Source organism: Pecten maximus, chromosome 9, assembly GCF_902652985.1.
Source record: "Pecten maximus chromosome 9, xPecMax1.1, whole genome shotgun sequence".
Taxonomy (NCBI): Eukaryota; Metazoa; Mollusca; class Bivalvia; order Pectinida; family Pectinidae; genus Pecten; species Pecten maximus.
Window position 1 is genome coordinate 35,362,039 of NC_047023.1, and position 22,846 is coordinate 35,384,884.

The 22,846-nt window shown below is 38.7% G+C and overlaps 3 protein-coding genes across 6 annotated transcripts in view; 1 reads left to right on the top strand and 2 right to left on the bottom strand.

Moving 5' to 3' along the window:
• The first annotated feature begins 2,934 nt into the window (after positions 1-2,934).
• Positions 2,935-3,501, top strand: LOC117333975 (putative mediator of RNA polymerase II transcription subunit 26). The gene has a single exon (XM_033893397.1). The coding sequence runs from the start codon at positions 2,935-2,937 to the stop codon at positions 3,499-3,501; it is 567 nt and encodes a 188-aa protein (XP_033749288.1).
• A 5,546-nt stretch (positions 3,502-9,047) lies between these two features.
• On the bottom strand, positions 9,048-14,569 carry LOC117334974. The gene is made up of 3 exons (XM_033894849.1): positions 14,333-14,569; positions 13,913-14,009; positions 9,048-13,786 (listed from the first exon to the last, which is right to left on the bottom strand). The coding sequence occupies exons 1-3, from the start codon at positions 14,539-14,541 to the stop codon at positions 13,187-13,189; spliced, it is 906 nt and encodes a 301-aa protein (XP_033750740.1). The 5' UTR covers positions 14,542-14,569; the 3' UTR covers positions 9,048-13,186.
• LOC117334972 (tyrosine-protein kinase CSK-like) overlaps positions 9,049-22,846 on the bottom strand; it is a 46,700-nt gene continuing 32,902 nt past the window's right edge. For 2 of the 4 annotated variants that reach the window (XM_033894843.1, XM_033894847.1), the window contains exons 6-12: positions 21,873-22,041; positions 20,187-20,289; positions 19,412-19,570; positions 18,593-18,692; positions 16,798-16,893; positions 15,163-15,249; positions 9,049-14,752 (exon numbers count right to left, since the gene is read on the bottom strand). In XM_033894843.1, the coding sequence (XP_033750734.1) occupies positions 14,576-14,752; positions 15,163-15,249; positions 16,798-16,893; positions 18,593-18,692; positions 19,412-19,570; positions 20,187-20,289; positions 21,873-22,041 (891 nt within the window). In that variant the 3' untranslated portion in view covers positions 9,049-14,575. The remainder of the gene's footprint in view (positions 14,753-15,162; positions 15,250-16,797; positions 16,894-18,592; positions 18,693-19,411; positions 19,571-20,186; positions 20,290-21,872; positions 22,042-22,846) is intronic. The other 2 variants (XM_033894844.1, XM_033894846.1) reach the window with 1 other exon arrangement.

The window sequence follows — 22,846 nt, forward strand, 5'->3', positions numbered from 1 at the left end:
AGTCCTTAATCTATCGCAGCCTTTATCCGGACACCAATCATCCGGAATTCAGTTGACCGACATTTAATCGTCTGGTTTAATGGAATCAATTACCGACCTTCAATAGATTTTGATAAAACATTAACTCATTTTAATGTATTTATTCAAAATCATATATTGACTACATGCAAGTTAATACTGATAATACTATTTATGTTTTGCAAGGTCACAGCGTAGATTGTTATTATAAACTTTAAAATCAAGTATCTGATTGCTACAAAACGTTTATTCTCGTATTACTCCACATATTTAATGAAAAATCACAATCATGTCCACAAGTACCCGTACTTCAACAAGATTAATTGTTTCATATGCACGGAACCAGTGAATATTACGAGTAATCTATAACCAGTATCAATCTGAATTCCTTAAATTAAATTTGATCGGCAGTATTTATATGCTAATAATTAAAACACTTTATACGCGAGTAACAGATAGATTATACAATAAATTAAACGAGAAATTCAGTTAAAATGGAGAAACGGTATATTTGAATCGCTATAGATAACCACAAGTGCATGATTCGTTAGAGGCGACTACTTCCTAAACCACTTTCTTCTTCCTAATTATCTCCCTTGACACTGCCTCACCCCTGTCATGGGGTTCTGTCCCTTGGCCAAGACTCGTCAGAATATCAAACAAGACGGATATGGGGCCTGCATCGGTCATCTGGATATGTCGGTGCTTGTGACAAAGCAGTAAATATCATAATACAGATACTTGTTGGGCATTGACTGTATGCCTGTGGGAGAATAGACTTTTAAGTAAGTTTTCAGTTCATGTTGCCAAAGAATTCCGCAGATCCAAAATTTGTTTTACAAAACTGGTTCCCCTTCATGCTTCATAAGGATTTAAGACTCAACCCCTCATGCCCCATAGGGGAGCCACACCTTCCATTTACAAAACATTGGACTTTGCTCAGTAATACTCCGGAATAAATTTCATCAAAATTCATTCAGTCGTTCAGGACTAGTAGCAATTCAAAGGATTAACCCCTATTCCCTCGATTGGGCCCGCCCCTCCAACCCCAAGGGAGCCATGCTCTTCATTGTTACTTCATTGGATTCCCTTTCCCCAATACTTCAGACAAAAGTTTCATCCAAATTCCTTCAGAACGGACAAGTAACGATTTAAAGGATTAACCTCTATTTTCCCTATTGGGTCCCACCCCTTCCAGCCTCTAGGGTGCCGCAACCTCGATTTAAACAACATTGCATTTTCTAGTTCGGGGCTAGAAAGCACTTAAAGGATTTCCTCCGTTTACCATATTGAGCCCCTTTCGTCCAGACCCTAGAGCACATCCTCCATTTACACAACATCGGATCTCCTTTTCAGAATAACGCTCCAGACCAAATTTCATTAAGATCAGAGGTAAGATAATATTAACAGACGTTGGGTACCCTTCGATGGACGCTGTGACATACCGGTCCGTCGGATCAAATAAGCAAATGCTATATTTTCTCTATTGGTCCCATTCCCTCAGGTCCCTTGTATACAAAATTGGTTCCCCCTTTCCCAAGTATGCTTCAGACCAAATATGGACTAAATCATTTTCATTCCTACATCAATGTAAGATTTTAAACATTTCCCTGTATTTCCCGCATTGAAAACCTGTTTAGAAAAGGATCCAAAACTAGTCGTCTTTTACCAACCACGTAATAGGGACAGGCAGTACACATTCTTGTGCACAACCTGAAAGGAATGAGAATGCGAAAAGCTGCATTGAGGGAACACGTTTCAGAAGTGCCAAGGTACAACCAATAAGGGAAATCATAAAACCTACGGTAAAGAAAACGAGTAACATATACTACAAATGCATAAATGTTTAGCAGTCATTTGAACTGCAAAACTTAAAACAAGGTATCGCAAGCGACAACAATCCCTTCGCGTGTACCCGCTCAATTATACTGCAACTGATGAGCCCTGAGGCCAGATCTTTAGAGATATTCTCACACTTTACCATGTTCTATAACCATTTTCTATAAACAGAAACAGTGATATTGACCTTGACCTTGATACCATGGAACACGCACTTTTCCTACTTGTCTTGTGTGAAGGTTATTTGAATTCCATTTAAATAAAGTCGCTAGAGCGTTGACAGAAGGTGACCATACGAACGTACTTCCGAGGCGAGGGGGTAATGAAATGTCAGCAAAGGCACGACGTGAAGCAAGATCAGCAAAATATAGGAGCTGCATCAAGATAAATAAAACAACGAGAACATACAATGTAATAAGTCTAATAAGTTAGAATCCAAATTTTAAACTGCAATAAGAGAAAGTAGTTGTAGAAAGAAAAATGAGCTACAGAATATAAGTCAAAATATTATGAGCGACCGTAGGAGAGTTGTAATTATGGAAAGAAATTATAGCAAGTACAATGACGAATATATCTACCTGGAAAAAATAAGGGATGGTGCAATTAGAGATAATAATAATATAGACAGCACACTAATGGATAAAATGATATATGAAAGACAACAGGAACGCTGTGATTAAAACAGATATCACAGAGAATGTAGTGAGGAATGTAAATTATACACAAGGCAATAAGCCAAATTAATATATACGCGTGATTATAGACGTTACAATAAGGAAACATTACCGAGAGTGTAGTGAGGAATGTAAACTATACACAAGGCAATAAGCCAAATTAACATATAGACTTGATTATAGACGTTACAATAAGGAAATATTACCGAGAGTGTAGTGAGGAATGGAAACTATACAATAGGCAATAAATCATATTAACATATAGGCTTGATTATAGACGCTACAATAAGGAAACATTGCAGAAAGTGTAGTGAGGAATGTAAATACGATACAGGATAAAAAAATATAATATAAAGAAAGGTCACAAAATGAACGATATCACAGAAACAAGAACAATATATACATGAACAAGAACAATCTATACATGAACAATAACAATCTATACATGAACAAGAACAATCTATACATGAACAAGAACAATCTATACATGAACAAGAACAATATATACATGAACAAGAACAATCTATACATGAACAAGTACAATCTATACATGAACAAGTACAATCTATACATGAACAAGAACAATCTATACATGAACAAGTACAATCTATACATGAACAAGTACAATCTATACATGAACAAGAACAATCTATACATGAACAAGAACAATCTATACATGAACAAGAACAATCTATACATGAACAAGTACAATCTATACATGAACAAGTACAATCTATACATGAACAAGTACAATCTATACATGAACAAGAACAATCTATACATGAACAAGTACAATCTATACATGAACAAGTACAATCTATACATGAACAAGAACAATCTATACATGAACAAGTACAATCTATACATGAACAAGTACAATCTATACATGAACAAGAACAATCTATACATGAACAAGTACAATCTATACATGAACAAGTACAATCTATACATGAACAAGTTAAGCACATAAGACAACCTTATCTGGCACCGGTTCCTTAACTGCTGGAAAATTTATTTGCTTAAAATTTTCCCTGTGAAAGAATTTTCGGATTTAACGGAAATAATCTTAGCCTGGGGACTTCCGTAAATTCAATAAAGCTTTCCTATGGAAATAGTTAAGTTAAGGCATTTCTTTAGTTAAGAAACGCGGATGACACCGGTATCTGCGGTCTGAAACAGAGTACCATGCTCATGGAGTATACCCAATGATTAAATCGTATCTACAACAGGATTATTGAAACAGACGTTCTTAAATCTTAAACACTTACCTTATATATATATAAAGGACTACAACATCCTTCTGACACTCTCAGCCATAAAGGATGTCATTTTGTCATATCCTAAGAACACACAGAACCTGGATTAATCTCCACAATGGCATCGACAATGATAATGAACTTGTTCCCAGCGTCATCTGTCGGCCTGATTACCAGCCAAACCTAGCTGTCGTTGACAAAACCATCACGCGTCTTGTGAAGAGACGTGGCTTATTTTATTATTTCGCACCAAGTCGAGCGGCAGCTTGTTGTCAAAATGTCACCACATGGTGCACATCGTCCTGGAATTGTCGCGGTACAGAAACGGTGGTATCATTTTTAGGTACAGCACACTTATCAAGCTATATATGTTGTTTAATCTAGTTTAATCGATATACTGTCTACTGCGTTTATAACTATATGGCCATCCTCGTGCATTCTGTACGCAGGGGAAATGACGATGACCATCATTTTATGTTTTGTCACAGAAACTCCCGAGATGCTGTCTGCTCCAGAGTATGCAGGAACACGTGTGATCCTGGAGAGCTGTCTCCAACGTGATTGCAATACCAGCACAAGCAACGCTCGTCGTCAAAAAACCACGGATCATCTTATAGCCGACAATCGGCCTACCTGAATTTGAAGGCTTTTCTTTCCGTGTAGTGATATTCTAGTATTATTAAGTACATGTATTTATTGGCATTGTTGTCGTCTTGCCACTGTGGATCAAGTTTTGGCGTACCTATTATTCTGATAATATTTACCAGTGATTAGAAGCTATGCTGAATGCTTTTTGTTACGGATGTTCTTTATCGGTGTTGAAGAAGAAATTTGACTGAACAGAGAGTGTAAACAGAATTTTACATCTCAAACCGAGTGAATCAGAGTTTGGCTAGTCTTGCCTCATAGAGTTTGGCTAGTCTTGCCTCATGCTGGCCAGCCAAACTCTTACACTCGGCTTGTCCCTGTCAACGGAACAGGCACATTGATTATTTTTCTCAAATTCCCTTTTTTAAGCAAAAAAATGTAAGTTGGTGCGAAACCTTTCCATCGCACTTTCATCACTGTCCTTGAAATGTGCGTCAAACTTGATGACGTTATCAATTTGAGACGTAATGTACTATTTCACCCTAGGGAAAAGACAAGCTACACGTGCTCTTCTCACGTTCTCAACAATTGCATTTCGTCACGTCAACAATATCATGACGTCACGGTAACAGTACAATGACGTCACGTCGACAATTCAATCACGTCACGTCAACATTTCCTTGCATTGGTGTCACGTCAATATTAGATACATAAGAGGGTATATATAGGATAAGAGAATAATAATCATTCACCCCCATGGAAGTGAGACAGGAAATCTCAACCCTTGGGGTAAGATAATTAAGCTGCCAAACACTCGGCAAGCCTCGTGTTTGGCAACTTATGAATCTTCCCCTCGGGTTAAGATTCCCCTGTCTCACCCCCACGGGGGTGAAAGATTCTATTAATCTTTCCCTACCAAAACAACAGAGATTCGCCTGTGATGTATCGGAGAAACCATAGTTCATCCGTAACCCCCGAATTCTTGATAATAACGGTCAAAGTATTAAAATAAAGGCTGGGTGAATAAAGCAGTACGTAGACCGGCTACCATAACATATTGGGGCAATCGTACATTTTGGGCCAAGAAATGCAAGATGGCACCATCTTTACATCTGACCTGATGACTTTGGCCATTTTTCTTTGTTAAATTTCGAACACGCTTGTTGCATTAGTCATAAAAATGTTCACCGATTCAGCAAGGTGATCATTGTACGTTACCACTGTACCACCTCATCACCCACTGTACCACCTCATCACCCACTGTACCACCTCATCCCCCACTGTACCACCTCATCACCCAATGTACCACCTCATCACCCACTGTACCACCTCATCACCCACTGTACCACCTCATCATCACCCACTGTACCACCTCATCACCCACTGTACCACCTCATCACCCACTGTACCATCTCATCACCCACTGTACCACCTCATCACCCACTGTACCACCTCATCACCCACTCTACCACCTCATCAGTCACTGTACCACCTCATCAGTCACTGTACCACCTCATCACCCACTGTACCAACTCATCACCCACTGTACCATCCCATGACCCTCTGTACCACCTCATCAACAACTGTACCACCTCATCACCTACTGTAGCACCTCATCACCCACTGTACCACCTCATCACCAACTGTACCACCTCATCAGTCACTGTACCACCTCATCACCCACTGTACCACCTCATCAGTCACTGTACCACCTCATCACCCACTGTACTACCTCATCACCCAATGTACCACCTCATCACCCAATGTACCACCTCATCACCTATTACCACCTCATCACCCACTGTACCACCTCATCACCCACTGTACCACCTCATCACCCACTGTACCACCTCATCACCCACTGTACCACCTCATCACCCACTGTACCACCTCATCACCCACTGTACCACCTCATCACCCACCGTACCACCTCATCACCCACTGTACCACCTCATCACCCACTGTACTACCTCATCACCCACTGTACCACCTCATCACCCCACTGTACCACCTCATCAGTCACTGAACCACCTCATCACCAACTGTACCACCACATCACCCCACTGTACCACCTCATCACCATCTGTACCACCACATCACCCACTGTACCACCTCATCACCATCTGTAGCACCTCATCACCCACTGTAGCACCTCATCACCCACTGTACCACCTCATCACCCAATGTACCACCTCATCACCCACTGTACCACCTCATCACCCACTGTACCACTTCATCACCCACAGTACCACCTCATCACCCACTGTACCACATCATCACCCACTGTACCACCTCATCACCCACTGTACCACCTCATCACCCACAGTACCACCTCATCACCCACTGTACCACCTCATCACCCACTGTACCACCTCATCACCCACTGTACTACCTCACCCCCACTGTACCACCTCATCACCCACTGTACCACTTCATCACCCACTGTACCACCTCATCACCCACTGTACCACCTCATCACCCAATGTACCACCTCATCCCCCACTGTACCACCTCATCACCCACTGTACCACCTCATCACCCACTGTACCACCTCATCACCTATTACCACCTCATCACCCACTGTACCACCTCATCACCCACTGTACCACCTCATCACCCACTGTACCACCTCATCACCCACTGTACCACCTCATCACCCCACTGTACTACCTCATCACCCACTGTACCCACCTCATCAGTCACTGAACCACCTCATCACCCACTGTACCACCACATCAACCACTGTACCACCTCATCACCATCTGTACCACCACATCACCCACTGTACCACCTCATCACCATCTGTACCACCTCATCACCCACTGTAGCACCTCATCACCCACTGTACCAACTCATCACCCACTGTACCACGTCATCCCCCCACTGTACCCCCTCATCACCCACTGTACCACTTCATCACCCACTGTACCACCTCATCACCCACTGTACCACCTCATCACCTACTGTAGCACCTCATCACCCACTGTACCACCTCATCACCCAATGTACCACCTCATCACCCACTGTACCACTTCATCACCCACAGTACCACCTCATCACCCACTGTACCACCTCATCACCCACTGTACCACCTCATCCCCACTGTACCACCTCATCACCTACTGTACCACCTCATCCCCCACTGTACCACCTCATCACCTACTGTACCACCTCATCACCCACTGTACCACCTCATCACCCACTACCACCTCATCACCCACTGTACCACCTCATCACCCACTGTACCACCTCATCACCTACTGTACCACCTCATCACCCACTGTACCACCTCATCACCCACTACCACCTCAACACCAACTGTACCACCTCATCACCCACTGTACCACCTCATCACCAACTGTACCACCTCATCACCAACTGTACCACCTCATCACCCACTGTACCAACTCATCACCCACTGTACCACCTCATCACCCACTGTACTTCATCATCACCCACTGTACCACCTCATCACCCAATGTACCACCACATCCCCCACTGTACCACCTCATCACCCACTGTACCACCTCACCACCCCCTACCACCTCATCACCCTCTGTACCACCTCATCACCCACTGTACCACCTCATCACCCACTGTACCACTTCATCACCCACTGTACCACCTCATCACCCACTGTACCACTTCATCACCCACAGTACCACCTCATCACCCACTGTACCACCTCATCACCCACTGTACCACCTCATCGCCCACTGTACCACCTCATCACCCACTGTACCACCTCATCACCCACTGTACCACCTCATGATCCCACTGTATCACCTCATCACCCACAGTACCACCTCATCACTCACTGTACCACCTCATCACCCACTGTACCACCTCATCATCCACTGTACCACTTCATCACCCACCGTACCACCTCATCACCCACTGTACCACTTCATCACCCACAGTACCACCTCATCACCCACTGTACCACCTCATCACCCACTGTACCACCTCATCCCCACTGTACCATCTCATCACCCACTGTACTACCTCATCACCCACTGTACTACCTCATCACCCACTGTACCACCTCATCATCCACTGTACCACCTCATCCCCCACTGTACCACCTCATCACCCACTGTACCACCTCATCACCCCACTGTACCACCTCATCACCCACTGTACTACCTCATCACCCACTGTACTACCTCATCACCCACTGTACCACCTCATCATCCACTGTACCACCTCATCCCCCACTGTACCACCTCATCACCCACTGTACCACCTCATCACCCACTATACCACCTCATCACCCACTGTACCACCTCATCGCCCACTGTACCACCTCATCACCAACTGTACCACCTCATCACCCACTGTACCACCTCATCACCCACTGTACCACCTCATCACCAACTGTACCACCTCATCACCCACTGTACCACCTCATCACCCACTGTACCAACTCATCACCCACTGTACCACCTCATCACCCACCGTACCACCTCATCGCCCACTGTACCACCTCATCACCCACTGTACCACCTCGTCACCATCTGTACCACCTCATCACCCACTGTACCACCTCATCACCCACTGTACCACGTCATCACCTATTACCGCCTCATCAGTCACTGTACAACCTCATCAGTCACTGTACCATCTGACCATCAGCAGTTTGTATTCTGTATAAACATAACCAGACACAAAGCTAGGTACAGTAAGTATTTTTATTTGTATAATACATGTTATATTATATAACAGATTATTTACACAACAAACATCAGCAGTTAAATGATGTAGTTTTATATAAACAAAAAAGACTTCAGTGTGTACACTACGGTGATATGTCCCAACATAACACAAAACTTTTGGCAGCATAACAAATATTGATAAAATACCAGAGTCCACCCAATCTATTATACACCTTCATTAACCTCAGTATTTCCTACACTTTTGAGGGGAATACCCAACCACAAATTGTCAACTGGGTAGGTAAATCTCAAATCAAATGGTAAAATACTGGATAAGAATGTCAATCCTAGCTATTTGGATAACTGACCTAGTACAAAAGTATATATGTCCATCTACAAAGCTCAATACATATCCAAAAGCTAAAGAATCCACAAAGAAAGTTGAATCCCAATACCAGCATTTACTTGCAGTTTTGAAAGTCAAATGAGGTACTCATCTGGAAAGTTGAACATCAATACCAAAGTCAAAGTACTGCCAAGTTCAGAGTCTGAAGATAGTTGGCTGGTGAGACTGTTTAGCTTCTGATCAAAACATTAGGGTCACTCATGGATGTGTGGTGCCTACTCCAAAGGTAACATTAGGGTCACTCATGGATGTGTGGTGCCTACTCCAAAGGTAACATTAGGGTCACTCATGGATGTGTGGTGCCTACTCCAAAGGTAACATTAGGGTCACTCATGGATATGTGGTGCCTACTCCAAAGGTAACATTAGGGTCACTCATGGATATGTGGTGCCTACTCCAAAGGTAACATTAGGGTCACTCATGGATATGTGGTGCCTACTCCAAAGGTAACATTAGGGTCACTCATGGATGTGTGGTGCCTACTCCAAAGGTAATCAGGTAAAGAGCTGAATACCACCAATGGTTAAGTATTTATGGATGGTTGACTATTTATACCAATAAAAGCCAGGTCATCCACTGAAAAATATGTCAAAATTTACTACTGTAGCATAAGATGCCAGTGGTCAGCTGATATATAATCTGACCTTATCGTGCCAACTATGACACCCACTGTAGTGTCATCATCTAACATCGTTGGAGTAGTTGATAAAAAAGTTTAAAAAAAACAAATGTGTTGCAACCCATAGAAAGACTACCTAAACCAGAAAATAATCCCAGGTTTCGAAAGTCAATCTGAAGAATGAGAAATTAATCCCAGCAATTTCCGCCATAGCTGAGATATCAGTCCCTCAAATCCGTATCATGGATAAAAGTCTGTCAACAACATTCCTGATATGAGAAACTTTGACATAATTAGCCATCAAGAACACAGGTGAAAGTGATGATGTTATATTAATACATGTCTATGCTACGTTTGTCAGGCTATTCCAATATCATTACTTACTCCCCAATAAAACTGAGAGCTGACATCAGAATACTGATGAATCTTTTTAAATATATTTTGATAGATACTTTTGTAAGTCACAAGACTTTATGTGATAATGAATCTAAACAAACTGAGCTGAGTAAATGTATCAATTTAAAAATATCAGAATTATGTCTATTTGAATACAGTTATACAGTTGTTTATAATCGCATATAAAATTGTTATTATAAATATAATCCAAGCACCTATATGTAACTAGGGTATCAGTTTCTGATGGGTACTTTGGTCCTTTGACTTTTTTCCATTTATGGTCCATAACTATAAGGTGTACATCAGAGGGGTGGAATATTCGACAGACACAATGAAAGACAGAGAATTATCTACCCCTACACAAACAAAGCAAATAAACCGATCTAAATACAATCATGATATAGTGAACCATTAATGGAAAGTTTCTCCTATCATCGTCTATAAAAATAATGTGTATCAAACTTCATGTGTATTGTTGTATTTTTTTCCACAAAATCTGGCCATTTTTTATACCATTTCTAATCACATTCTTACAACAATGTGCCATAAATTAGATCTCTAAGTCACTGCAAGATTTTTACAAGCCAACTTCATGTGAAAGCACAATTTTTACGAGCCAACTTCATGTGAAAGCATGATTTTTACGAGCCAACTTCATGTGAAAGCACAATTTTTACGAGCCAACTTCATGTGGAAGCAATGTGACAGGAGCCAAGTGTGTGTAAGTACAATGCAACAAACACCATGTGAAAGCCATGTGATATGGAAGGTCATATTTAACAGCAACATCAGAGGATAGGGTGAACTAGTACTGTCACATAAATACGAAATGTACTTATCAATTTTAACATTTCCTCATAAAGAATGTCACTAAACGTCTTTACACATTATTCTATGTGAAGTTAATGAGGCAGAAATGTAGAAACAGCCCATGACTTTTAATGAAATATATCTAATACACTTTTCCTTTTAATTTCTCCGATATACAATTTCTGTGATATATGCATGTACACTGTATATCATATTTATAGTATCTAAATGGTCAGTTTTAACTTTGTATGACTTTAAATACTACCCATAATGTCATTTCAATTAGCCCAAACAAAACAGAAATATTAAGAAAATAAATCCTTTTGTTAATTTTCTTTTCTATCTGATATTCATTTCAGTATGAACCTTTGGATATATTACCAAGTAAAAGTTTTTTCAGTATAATTTCTGGGGACCTAACAGATGAATTCCTTAGAAAAAAAAGTAGTTCTGAAAGTTAAACAAAAGCATTATAGCAGATTTTCCCTAACAATGACAGCATGTATACCTGCTTCACTGGCAATAGTACAAGTAAAGGAGAGGCTACACAGATGACAGTGTTCAACTAATATATAAAAACAAAGGGAAAAGAAGCACAAATTGACAATATAAATAAGAAAACTGATGTCATACGATGAACAAACATGTATTTATCAAATGTTATTTAGCTAATTCACCAAAAAAATATATATGGTAGAAACTGATGTAAAAAAAATAATGGTACACTATCTTTTCCCATTTTATACCACAACAATAAGAAACATCCAAAGCAGACTCCTGACGTTTCTACAGTAATGTGAAATATATCATCACTCTAAAATCACAGATTTCATTCTCTCTATAACCGGTACAAATTTATAGGCACAAAACCTAGTCACATTAAATCTTCCCTTTCTCACATATGTACACACTAATTAACGAGTTTCAAAATTGCTATTTCAGTATTATCAGGAAAATGTTTTTTAGGTTCTGGATATTCCATGTATGAGGTCTTGGTTATTCCAGATTCAAAGTGTTTATATGGTAGTTTTATTATCTCTCTCTAAAATCATCTTCAGATTGTAAGGATCGTTCTGATATCATTAATGAAGATAATTGAAGATAAATCTGCACAAAGGTGAATGTTCCCTATGCTCCATAATTAAGCTGAAGTAACAAGATGCCACGTAATACATATCAAAAGCTTAAATCACATTAAATCTTGTATTTAATACATGTAAGTATAAACTGTTAAATTTAATTAAATATCTTGAAAATTACAGCATAATGGAATACATCTAGAAAAACTCTACAAGAAAACATGCGACGGTATTTCATATTGAGACCCGAAAGAATTACACAATACTACAAATTAAGAACATGGCTGAGTTTTCATATTTATATTTATAATTACATGTACTTGAATCACATTTTAAATGAAATTTATCTGATTTACCACAAATTTTTGTATTTTTGTAAGAGAGCAAAGTGAAATTTAAGTTTAATAATTTATTAATAGTATATGATAAAAGATTGGCGATATTGTGATTTTTTTTTTTTAAATAATGTGAAAATATATGTCATATAATAGTCTTATAGACATACAGGTATTCCTATTGGAAGTATCATCAACAATATCTGACATTATCATCACATATAGAGCCATTATGTGGACCAGAGACTGAATAGAGACATTTAAATATTATACAGGATATTTAGCCACTTGAAACTGAGAACATGTCTGTGGAAATTGAGTTTCACAGTGGAATGCAGTGTTTCATCAGTGTAAAATCTCACATCGGGTACATAGTCCACACACACACATCACTAGTACAGACATTAATTGACAGTAAACAATGTAGAATAAGGCAATGCGGTACTCATATATATATATATATGAGTAAGTATGTGTATATTTTAATGACGGAAAGATGCATACAGACAAACTACTCATATCTCCATCGTAGATATTGTATATATTCTAATGACAGGGAGATACAGACAGACTGTACTCGTATCTCCACCGTAGATATTGTATAGACAGACTGTACTCGTATCTCCACCGTAGATATTGTATAGACAGACTGTACTCGTATCTCCACCGTAGATATTGTATAGACAGACTGTACTCGTATCTCCACCGTAGATATTGTATATATTCTAATGACAGGGAGATACATACAGATAGACTGTACTCGTATCTCCACCGTAGATATTGTACAGACAGACTGTACTCGTATCTCCACCGTAGATATTGTATATATTCTAATGACAGGGAGATACATACAGATAGACTGCTCGTATCTCCACCATAGATATTGTATAGACAGACTGTACTCGTATCTCCACCGTAGATATTGTATAGACAGACTGTACTCGTATCTCCACCGTAGATATTGTATATATTCTAATGACAGGGAGATACATACAGATAGACTGTACTCGTATCTCCACCGTAGATATTGTATAGACAGACTGTACTCGTATCTCCACCGTAGATATTGTATAGACAGACTGTACTCGTATCTCCACCGTAGATATTGTATATATTCTAATGACAGGGAGATACATACAGATAGACTGCTCGTATCTCCACCATAGATATTGTATAGACAGACTGTACTCGTATCTCCACCGTAGATATTGTATATATTCTAATGACAGGGAGATACAGACAGACTGTACTCATATCTCCACCGTAGATATTGTATAGACAGACTGTACTCGTATCTCCACTGTAGATATTGTATAGACAGACTGTACTCGTATCTCCACCGTAGATATTGTACAGACAGACTGTACTCGTATCTCCACCGTAGATATTGTATATATTCTAATGACAGGGAGATACAGACAGACTGTACTCATATCTCCATCGTAGATATTGTATAGACAGACTGTACTCGTATCTCCACTGTAGATATTGTATAGACAGACTGTACTCGTATCTCCACCGTAGATATTGTATATATTCTAATGACAGGGAGATACAGACAGACAGACTGTACTTGTATCTCCACCGGAGATATTGTATAGACAGACTGTACTCATATCTCCACCGTAGATATTGTATAGACAGACTGTACTCGTATCTCCACCGTAGATATTGTATATATTCTAATGACAGGGAGATACAGACAGACTGTACTCGTATCTCCACAGCTAATAGTGAATACAATACATATTCTAATTGTGAGGAGACACATAGACAAACTGTAGGCATGAAAGCAGACAGATAATTTGATTTTGGCCTGCAGGGTTGTGTCCCTTGGTTGTATAAATCTCTTAGATGTCTATACATGTTCAAAAAATACGAAAATGGTATGGTAATGTTGCTATACAGTAACGGATCTCAAATGGTTAAGTTTGTCTAGAACATCTTTGAATGTTGGTCGTCTTGCAGCATCGAGTTCCCAGGAGCTGAACATGATGGTGTAGATTTCTGTTGGACAGCCCTCGGGGGCCTCCATCCTGTATCCACGCTCAATATGGGTCACGACATCGGCTAACGGCTGTAATAAAAACGTAAGTAAATACGTTACATACCAGTACAGTATAGGTAAAAACTCTACATACTTGTGCAAATATCAAAGTGAAAGAAATAATCTATGAACAATTTTCATACATCTTACTTTTCTTGTAACATAAACAACAAATAACATTTAATACAGTTCTTTTTTAATGTTTTCCTTTATATTGGTACATCCAGAATATCATACTTGTCACAATGGTATTATATCTATCTCTTTGAATACCAAATTTATCTTGTAAGAACTCAAGAGAGTCATCACTCAAACTTTGACACAAAGTAGGGGTGGGCTTTGTGCACGACAAAGGAATAGCGTTTGGTGAGATTATTACTAAGCATTGGCTTATTACTAAATAAATACTGTAACTGATTATTAGTAACCCAAATACTTACAATTCTAGGATATGGTACTCTTCCAAAAGAATAAATCTCCCATAGTAATATTCCAAAGCTCCACATATCAGATTTACTGGTAAAGTCCTGTACAAACAGAGAAGAGGACTAAAACAGTGATCTAGAGTAAAACATTTCACAGGAAAACATCTGTAGGCTTCAGTACAGAAGGTATTTAACATTTAGAAAATATACAGAACCATATATTCTGATGATAAATATACTAACATATTTAAATAATAAACAAGAGATCCCAGAGGGATCTTGGCGCCCACCATTGATTGATCTTTATAGGTTCCATGTCAGATTGATCTTTTCTCTACTTTTCCCTTCCTCTAAGTCTTACTAATCAGTGTAAATTCAGAAACAGCCCTCTAATCCTTTTCAAACAAGGGGAACCTATATATAAAATTTAAGATTTAGCGATAATGGCTGTCTGTCGGCCATGTTGTTTTCGGATTGGTCCCAATATGCAAAATTAGGCCCTGAGGGGAAGCTACATATGAAATTTGAAAAAAGATCCCTTCAGTGCTTTCTGAGAAATAGCAATAACAAATTTCAATTGTCAAAATCCAAGATGGCTGCCTGTCGGCCATGTTGTTTTTCGATTGGTCTCAAAATGCAATATGCATAACTAGGCACCAAGGGGAACCTACATATGAAATTTGAGAAAGATCCCTTCAGTACTTTCTGAGAAATAGCGATAACAAACTTCAATTGTCAAAATCCAAGATGGCTGCCTGTCGGCCATGTTGTTTTCCGATTGGTCTCAACATGCAATATGCATAACTAGGCACCGAGGGGAACCTACATATAGAAATTTGAGAAAGATCCCTTCATTAGTTTCTGGGCTGCCTGTCGGCCATGTTGTTTTTTGATTGGTCTCAAAATGCAATATGCATAACTATAGGCACCAAGGGGAACCTACATATGAAATTTGAGAAAGATCCCTTCAGTACTTTCTCAGAAATAGCGATAACAAACTTCAATTGTCAAAATCCAAGATGGCTGCCTGTCGGCCATGTTGTTTTCCGATTGGTGTCAAAATGCAATATGCATAACTAGGCACCAAGGGGAACCTACATATGAAATTTGAGAAAGATCCCTTCAGCACTTTCTGAGGATTAGCGATAACAAGAATTGTTTACGGACGGACGGACCACGGACCACGGACGCAGGGCGATTTGAATAGCCCACCATCTGATGATGGTGGGCTAAAAAAAAAGCTTTCCTCCTCAAAAACAAAACTGTAAGTTATTTGCTAAATTACTTTCCATATTTTTACGAGACATACAATTTATCAATATTTTTAATGTTTAAATGAAAAGATGATGTTTCTGTAGGTAAAACAAGCATGCTGGGTATTGTTAAAGCAATACATATCACGTATTGGCCCCAGCTTAAAATAGCTACAGTGACCTTCACCACAAAACCCTGAAACTCCAACTTGATCTGTATCTACTCATATACTGAACTTACAACATACCTTGAAGCATGGCTGAGAAAAGTGCGGAAAACTGAGCGGACAGACTGAGACAGACGGACGGTAAGGAAACTTATAGTTACCCCACTCACACCAAACTAACTGTAGAAGAAGTAATCGTTTAGTTACTGATATAGATTAGGTGTACTCACGTTATCTCTCAAAGCTTCCGGCGCTGTCCACTTGATGGGGAACTTGCCACCTTCTTGTGTGTAATCTCCATGCTTGGCTAGACCGAAGTCCGAGACCTGCAGGGTGCAAATATGTCAAAGTTTGGTACACGTACATACAATGATATAGCAAAACATCATATATATCATGTGATTTAGTTTCATTTGATATTATTGTCAAAGACAAAAGGTAAAATCCTTCTAAATAATTCTATGATCAATGCATCCAAATTCTACAATGAAAATGCAGGACACCTTTTCATATTAGATTTTGCTTAAAACTCAAAACAAGAATTCCACAAAAGTGGACGTGTCGCCTGCACAGAAAGTGGGTGATTACAAGAGTTATTGCATGGAAACAGATTTTCTATTTATAGTAACAGTACCCTTGATCTTTGATCTTTGGACTAGTAAAAAAAAGGAATCCCATGCAAACACTTGTGGTATGGAGAAAGAGTTTGATCGTTCCAAGGGAACTTGAGTTATGGCACCGAAAAAAAAATCTATTTTTAATGACAGTGACCTTGACCTTTGGACATGAAAATTTATTAATGAAATATACAAAACCGTGCCTTGACCTTTGACCTAGTAACTTCAACATTTGGCAAGAGGATTCCTTGATTATATTCCAACCAACTTTGATTCATAATCTCATAACAAAACGTTAGTCAATGATGACATAAAATTTGATCTTGGCCTCTGACCTAGAGACCTTGACCTCTACATAATGACCTTAATATTGGTCAGTTGTCTCCTTGTTTAATTCTGAACAACTTTGATTCATCATGTCAAGACAAAAAGTTACAAAATGTGACCTTGACATTTTACCCAGTGATCTTGACCATTAGCCAGCTGACTACTTGTTTAATTGTGACCAACTTTGCTTCATAATGTCATCACAAAATGTTCATCAGTAAAAAGATACACAATGTGATCATAGCTTTTGATCCAATGACCTTGACCTTTTAGTCAGACGACTTCTTGTTCAATTCTGACTTGATCATGAGTTCAAAATGTCTTAACAAAACGGTCATCAGAGAAAAGATACAATATTTGACCTTGACCTTTCACACCATGACCTTGACCTTTGACCACTTGTTTAATTATGACCAACTTTGCTTCATAATGTCTCACAAAATGTTCATCAGTGAAAGATAAAAAACATGACCTTTGTGTCTGACCCAGTGACCTCAACCTTTAGTCAGCTGACTCCTTCTTTAATTCTGAACAACTAGGATACCTACCATAGAAGTTTTAAAAAATCCTGCCAGTTCTTAAGAAATAGTGACAACAATCTTCAATTTTCAAAATCCAAGATGACCACCTGTCAGTCATCTTGTATCCAGATCAGACTAAAAATAAAATGGAGACAACTAGGGACCAAGGTGAACCTACATGTGAAGTTTGAGAAATATCCCTCTTGTGGTTTCCAATGAAAAGTGATAACAAACTTCAATTGTAAAAATCCAAAATTAGGGTGATATCTGGATCAGACTCGTAATCAAATGGGCACAACTAGGGACCAACCTACATGAAGTTTGAGAAAAATACCTCCAGTAATTCTCCAGAAATAGTGACAATAAGGATTGTTTATGGACCGACAGATGACAGACCACGGACACAGGGCCACTGGAAAAGCTTACCATCTGATGTTGGTGGGTTAAACATTCCAAAACATAAACAAAATATAAATGAACAATATACAGACTTAATATGCTTGTGTGTTCATTTGAAGTTAATTATCCACTCATGAAGATACCACAGTAAACCCACTTACCTTGGCTGTATTGCTGTCATTCACCAAGACATTCCTGGCTGCTAAATCTCGGTGTACTAGCTTCTTACTTTCTAAATACTGCATACCTGAACACGTGTCCCTGTAAGGGAAGACAACTCTTGTTACTGCTTCAGTCCTGTTGATTGTCGGTATTTTTAAACATTATTGTCAGTATTTTTAAACATTATTGTCAGTATTTTTAAACATTATTGTCAGAATTTTTAAACGTTATTGTCAGTATTTTAAAACATCATTGACAGTATTTTTTAAACATTTCCATGCTTTCAGGACGAAAATTAATCAACCAAAAGATATTAAGATCATGAACCATCCATTAATCTCATTCTTTAAAAGATTCCATTGTGTTAGATAAAAGGGCCATAAAAATCCACAAGCCACTTCCAGCATATTCTGGCATTTTATCTACACCAGGATTAAATCACTAGATTTCAACATCAGAAGTGTTTATAATGTCTTTATGTGTTCTTATCTAATGTCCTACAATAGTCTGAATAATTCTGACTATCTGCTCCGATACCCTGTAGGTAGTGAAAGATAGTTGTTTTGTGGAAACCCATCATTGAGTAGTTTCAACTCATGTTTATGATGCATGACTTCAGTTCCTGTTGGTTCCATTTTGCGATTCGACACAGTAAGGAATCTCCTCATACACAAACTACAGGATAGTAAATTGGCTAGATAGTCAGAATCATGTGGACTAATAATATAACTGTTTCATATCCAGCTTAAATAATTCCTGAATGATATTTTAATATTGTTTTTATGGCCCATAAATTTATCAATAGTAATAAAACTAACGTGGCGAAGTCGATTTGGTCTTTCTTTGTTATCACACTCCTTCCACGAGACCTTAGGTACTCCACTAGACACCCTTTTCCCATAAATTCTGTTACAATCAAAATATTGTCTCCTAAAACCACTCCGATCAGCTGGACCAGGTTCGGATGTCGTAGTGATCTGTAAAGACAACACACAAATCATATTTCTCAACATTCCTATTATTTTTACACTATCAATTAAATATATAAATACAGGTACATCTGAAGTTACCATACAGCAATCGTACATACATAGAGATTATCTTATTGAAGCCTTCTGCTAATTAATAATTGTGCCAATTACAGTATGTGTTCCTTGTTTTCTACATCTATCACTCTTTGTGTTCATTTATTCTGGTGCTTAATCTGTATAAATTTATTATGTCAATAAAAATGTCTCAATTTTGCTTATTTTCGGCTACTTAGTCATCCTCAGGCAGAAAATCACTCAATTAGACAGTTAAGTCACATCCATCTTGAATCCCAAAGTCAAATGATCATGATATGTGGATGGTTTAGTAGCGTACAATTAAGACATTTTGATTGAAAATTAATTCCTCCCTTTGGAGGATATGAATTTTGATATAATGCATAAATTTGGTTAACCGATGCAATTTAAGTGCACTAGTTTTAAGGGATGATAAAGGGTTAAATTGACATTAGACCTTGTCATTGTAAATCATGACTTATAAAATTAATCTTTTTTTTTAAAAGACAGATGAATGGATCATATGAAATGGAAGCCAAATACTTACGTCATGACAGAAGCCTCCTTTAAGAAAACCTGTGCAGCGTTGTCCTGTTTCTTCAGCTGTTTTATTGCTACCTGTTGGTGTTTATATTCACCCTTACATACATCTGAAACCACACGTGAACAGGATGTGATTATACGGGACAAGATTTCAGGCATTTTCTCTACATCCTAGTACCTGATATCCAGTATATATCTGGCAATATTTCAGGCATGGAACAATACACATTCTTGTTGTGTTTTTGACTTTTCTAGTTTTGTGAGGTGGATGGAAAGATAGACAACTTTGTAAAATGGTTTGATTTAATTAAGAATCCAATCCCAAAATATTAACATATACAATAAAACTGACAATATTAAATAACCCTCTCAGTTCACACCCTTCCACACCCATCAATGTGGAACAGAACCGTCATTAATTAATATATATATACTAGTTGGTACTTCTCTACTGTCTATATACTGGACAAGATTTCAGCTGTCTAGTATACTGGATAAGATTTCAGCTCCAAACCCTGTTGTCTAGTATACTGGATAAGATTTCAGCTCCCATCCCTGTTGTCTAGTATACTGGATAAGATTTCAGCTCCCATCCCTGTTGTCTAGTATACTGGACAAGATTCAGCTCCAAACCCTGTTGTCTAGTATACTGGATAAGATTTCAGCTCCCATCCCTGTTGTCTAGTATACTGGATAAGATTTCAGCTCCCATCCCTGTTGTCCAGTATACTGGACAAGATTCAGCTCCAAACCCTGTTGTCTAGTATACTGGATAAGATTTCAGCTCCCATCCCTGTTGTTTAGTATACTGAACAAGATTTCAGCTCCCATCCCTGTTGTCTAGTATACTGGATAAGATTTCAGCTCCCATCCCTGTTGTCTAGTATACAGCTCCCATCCCTGTTGTCTAGTATACTGAACAAGATTTCAGCTCCCATCCCTGTTGTCTAGTATACTGGACAAGATTTCAGCTCCCATCCCTGTTGTCTAGTATACTGGACAAGATTTCAGCTCCCATCCCTGTTGTCTAGTATACTGGACAAGATTTCAGCTCCCATCCCTGTTGTCTAGTATACTGGGTAAGATTTCAGCTCCAAACCCTGTTGTCTAGTATACTGGACAAGATTTCAGCTCCCATCCCTGTTGTCTAGTATACTGGACAAGATTTCAGCTCCCATCCCTGTTGTCTAGTATACTGGACAAGATTTCAGCTCCCATCCCTGTTGTCTAGTATACTGGACAAGATTTCAGCTCCCATCCCTGTTGTCTAGTATACTGGGTAAGATTTCAGCTCCAAACCCTGTTGTCTAGTATACTGGACAAGATTCTAGCTCCCATCCCAGTTGTCTAGTATACTGGACAAGATTTCAGCTCCCATCTCTACTGTCTAGTATACTGGACAAGATTCTAGCTCCCATCCCTGTTGTCTAGTATACTTGACAAGATTCTAGCTCCCATCCCAGTTGTCTAGTATACTTGACAAGATTCTAGCTCCCATCCCTGTTGTCTAGTATACTGGACAAGATTCTAGCTCCCATCCCAGTTGTCTAGTATACTTGACAAGATTCTAGCTCCCATATCCCTGTTGTCTAGTACAATGGGCAGAGAGCAAATGATTGGTTGTAGTGGAAAACACCAGGCAAGAATGTGATTAAATCTATGAAAAGAACATGTAAAAGAAATATGATACCTCCAAATTCACCCTTGCCTATGGCCTCTCCGACTTCCAGATCTCGGTCGTGAATTACCCAGCCTCCGCTCTCAAAGTCCTGGACGGACACCATGGAGAAACTAGAGCCCTTCTTCTGTAGTGGGCGTATGAGTCGAATACATAGACCATCTGCATCCTTAGAGTAATGCTGAAGAATGGTACACAATGGTTAATCTTATGTTTGATATAAATAGGTCAACAATGGAAATATTTAAAATTTTAGAAGGGTAATGTTTGAAATCATAAACCAAATTATATTACCAAGTATTTAAATATGAAGCAGCTCTCTGACACTGTTTTTGTTCAATTTCAGCTTAGTGAACACTTTTAAGTTAAAACTTTTCATTGAAATGTAAAATACATGTAAGATTTAACCTTACGGACATAAGAAATATTACATTTGTGATTTACTATATTATAATATAAATAACAAGCTAACAACTTGTGAACATATATACATTTAAACAACAACTATAAGCAATACAGTGACCACAGGTAGCTGATGGAGAGACAGTTGTGAAGCACTACATACACCCTGTACCATGATACATTCACGAGGTCGTAATATAGCACTACTCATACCAATCACTGTGACCTTGACATTCACCACCTCTATCATGCATCCTCCTAGGTACCAAACTTTCACGCTAGCTTTCCATTGGGTAGTTTTTTAGTGTCTGTCCTGAAGATTTCTTATACATGTAGTACGTTTGTTGTTGAATATTTATGAGCATGTTATCAATTTAATTTCAAAGCTTATTCTGAATAGCGATCATGATACTGATTAGACATTACTGAACTACCTATTGGGTTTTTCGATGTTGCTGACTCTTCATTTCTAATCAACTAATTACCATTAGCTTTGCTTCATTTTATAAAAACATCAAAGAGTTCTTATCACATTTCATATATCTGTACATGTATTCGCTTTACAGAAAATACTGCAATCTTAT